The sequence below is a fragment of the Cebus imitator genome, unplaced genomic scaffold, assembly GCF_001604975.1.
Source record: "Cebus imitator isolate Cc_AM_T3 unplaced genomic scaffold, Cebus_imitator-1.0 Scaffold473, whole genome shotgun sequence".
Lineage (NCBI taxonomy): Eukaryota > Metazoa > Chordata > Mammalia > Primates > Cebidae > Cebus > Cebus imitator.
Genome location: NW_016107788.1, coordinates 1,124,139 through 1,127,525, shown reverse-complemented (window position 1 = coordinate 1,127,525; position 3,387 = coordinate 1,124,139). Strand labels below are relative to the sequence as shown.

Below are 3,387 nucleotides of genomic sequence, written 5' to 3'. Positions count from 1 at the left end.
GGCATAGCTCCTCCGGCCTCTGCGCTCTGCAGAGGTACACTTCTTTTTGCTTTTCAAGAACAGAATTGGCCAGACGAGGTGGCTCCCGCCTGTAATCCCATCACTTTGGAAGGCCAAGGCAGGTGGATCACCTGAGGTCAGGAGTTCGAGACTAGCCTGGCCAACATGGTGAAACCTCGTCTCTACTAAAAATACAAAAATTAGCAGGTGTGGTGGCCCTTGCCTGTAATCCCAGCTAATCAGGAGGCTGAGGCAGGAGAATTGCTCGAACCCAGGAGGTGGAGGTTACGGCGAGCCAAGATCATGCCACTGCACTGCAGCCTGGCAACAGAGCTAGACTCTGTCTCAAACAAAGAAAGAACAGAATTATAGTCTGTATTCCTTACTTTAAACCAAAATAGAAACAGCTATATTTCTTTATTATTATAAAATAATACAGGCTGGAAGGGGGAAAAATCTGGCATGACAGGAAAGTAGAAAGGAAGAGAGAAAATTACCCATAATCACCTGTAATCCCAGCACTTTGGGAGGCCAAGGAGGGCGGATCACTTGAGGCCATGAGTTCGAGACCAGCCTGGCCAACATGGCAAAACTCCTTCCCTACTAAAAATACAAAAATTAACTGGGAATTGTGGCAGGCACCTATAATCCCAGCTACTCAGGAGACTGAGGCAGGAGAATTGCTTGAATCTGGGAGGCAGAGTTTGCAGTGAGCCGAGATCGCGACACTGTACTCCAGCCTGGGTGACAAGAGCAAAACTCTGTTTCCAAAAAAACCCCAAAAAACAAAAAAACAAAGCAGAATATTCAGAACGTTCTTCCCGTTGGATGAAGCTGGGCCCGTCTAACCAATCCCCGCTTCCTGGACACTCAGGTTGTTTCCGGGCTCTCTCTCTGATTGTAAACAACACTGCGATGAACATCCTCATGGGGCAGTTTTTGCCCACAACCAGGGTTATTTTGCCAGGGCTGGTTTCTGGAAATAAAATAGTTGGGCAGAGAATGTACACACTTTTGGGACTTGTAATGCCTCCGCTGGGAAAGGCGGGGCCCGCCTTCTGCTCCCCCGACAGTTGGGGAAGCAGTGTCCTCTCCTTTGCTGGGCAGCAAACGCCTCTTCCCAGTGCTGATGGCATCTTGATGCCTCTCGCCCTCAGCTGCACAGAAGCTCTGCCGCCTCTTGGGACTGGGGGTGACGGATTTCTCCCGAGCCTTGCTCACACCTCGCATCAAAGTTGGCCGAGACTACGTGCAGAAAGCCCAGACTAAGGAACAGGTAGGCGGGCTGGCAGCGGGCAGGCGCAGGAAGAGCCAGGCACCCCTGCCCTGGGTCTTTCAACAGTGGGCGCCGTTTTTCCCACCACTTGACAGACTTTTGCTGAGTGCTCACGCCGTTACCCATCCTGGTCTATGTGCCATAAATAAAAGCAGTCGTCCCTCAGGGACCTCAAGTTCTAGTAAGGAAATGATAATAATTAAAAGGTAAACAGGACGTGGCTAGGAGAGGTGGCTCAGGCCTGGAGTCCCAGCACTTTGGGAGGCCGAGGCGGGCAGATTGAACTCAGGAGCTCAAGACCAGCCTGGGCAACATGGTGAAACCCTGTCTCTGCTAAAATACGAAAAATTAGCTGGGTATGTGGCACATGCCTGTAATCCTGGCTACTCAGGAGGCTGAGACAGGAGAATCACTTGAACCTAGAAGGCGGAGGTTGCAGTGAGCTGAGATGGCACCACTGTACTCCAGCCTGGGTGACAGAGCAAGACTCTGTCTCAAAAAAAAAATAAAATAAAAATTGAAGGAGATCAGGTCAGTGAGGCTGAAGAGCAAGGGAGAGAGGGTGGTTGAATCCACAGTCAGAAACGTCAGTAAGGGACAGATCATGCAAGGTCTTAGGGGCCACAGTAAGGAGGTGAGTTTTATTCAGAGAACATAGGAAGCCAGTGAGGTTTTAAGCCAGGGAGTGACTTGATTCAGTTTGTCTTTCATAGAATGATCCCCTTGGCTGCTGCATGCAGAATTGGGCTCAGGGATGCAAGGAGAGGAGGGGACGCCTAAGGAGGCTGCGGCCAGAGTCCTGGCCTCAGGGGGCTCACACCAGGGTGGTAGCAGGGAGGGTGGAGTGGGGGAGCACAGGCCAGGGAGGGTTTTGGAATCCAGCTTTTGGGCAGAGGCTTCTGCTGGCCCCAGGCTGGGCAGTGAAGTACCTGGATGACGTAGACGCTGTGGGGGAAATGAGGAGTTTGGGAGCCCACGCTGACCCAGGTTCAATCTCAGCTGGGACACTGTTGCTAGTTCCCATTTTACAGAGGAGAAAGTGGAGGCACAGAGAGGTTTATTCGCATGCTTGAGGTCAAACAGCCCCAAAGTGGCAGAGCTAGGATTCAAACCCAGGTCGTCCAGCTCCAGAGTCCATGCTCTTAACCACTCACTGTGTGGGCAGAAACTGGTTGGGGGGCGAGGGGAGGACTCCAGGGCTAACACACCCAAGCCCTTCACATAGAACCTGGCGCACAGTAGGACTTCAGTCCTGTCTGCTTGCTCTTCATGATTGTTCTTGATGGTATTTATAGTCAAGAAGCGGGGGGGTGACCTTAAGGGGGACGAGCTGGGGCCTTCCCCCATCCACCCCCGACGTCTTTGAGTCTGCTGATATGCAGGCTATACCCTCACCACGAGCCCTGCCCCGCAGGCTGACTTCGCGCTGGAGGCCCTGGCCAAGGCCACCTACGAGCGCCTCTTCCGCTGGCTGGTTCTGCGCCTCAACCGGGCCTTGGACCGCAGCCCCCGCCAAGGCGCCTCCTTCCTGGGCATCCTGGACATTGCTGGTTTTGAGATCTTCCAGGTCCGCCCTTGTGCTGGGAGGGGGGTGTGGACTTCCTCACGCCAGACCTGGTCCTCGCTGAAGCCCTGGGTCTCTTCCCCGCTCTCTGGTCTCTGTCTCCTACTCTCTGGGTCTCTGTCCTCCTCTCTCTCTGGGTCTCTGTCCCCTTCTCTCTGGGTCCTTGTCCCTCTCTCTCTCTGGGTCTCTGTCCCCCTCTCTCTGGGTCTCTGTCCCCTCTCTCTCTGGGTCTCTGTCCCCCTCTCTCTCTGGGTCTCTGTCCCCCACCCCCGGTCTCTGTCCTCCTCTCTCTCTGGGTCTCTGTCCCCCTGTCTCTGGGTCTCTGTCCCCCTCTCTCTGGGTCTCTGTCCCCCTCTCTCTCTGCTCCTCTGTCCCCTTCTCTCTGGGTCCTTGTCCCTCTCTCTCTCTGGGTCTCTGTCCCCCTCTCTCTGGGTCTCTGTCCCCCTCTCTCTCTGGGTCTCTGTCTTCCTCCCTCTCTGGGTCTCTGTCCCCATCTCTCTCTGGGTCCCTGTCCCTCTCTCTCTCTGGGTCTCTGTCCCCCTCTCTC

At 54.4% G+C, this 3,387-nt stretch overlaps 1 protein-coding gene across 1 annotated transcript in view; it reads left to right on the top strand.

The window, feature by feature from the left end:
• Positions 1-3,387, top strand: part of MYH14 (myosin heavy chain 14) — a 117,532-nt gene that overhangs the window by 42,857 nt on the left and 71,288 nt on the right. Inside the window, exons 12-13 of the mRNA XM_017512533.2 lie at positions 1,158-1,276; positions 2,691-2,843. Of these exons, the coding sequence (XP_017368022.2) occupies positions 1,158-1,276; positions 2,691-2,843 (272 nt within the window). The remainder of the gene's footprint in view (positions 1-1,157; positions 1,277-2,690; positions 2,844-3,387) is intronic.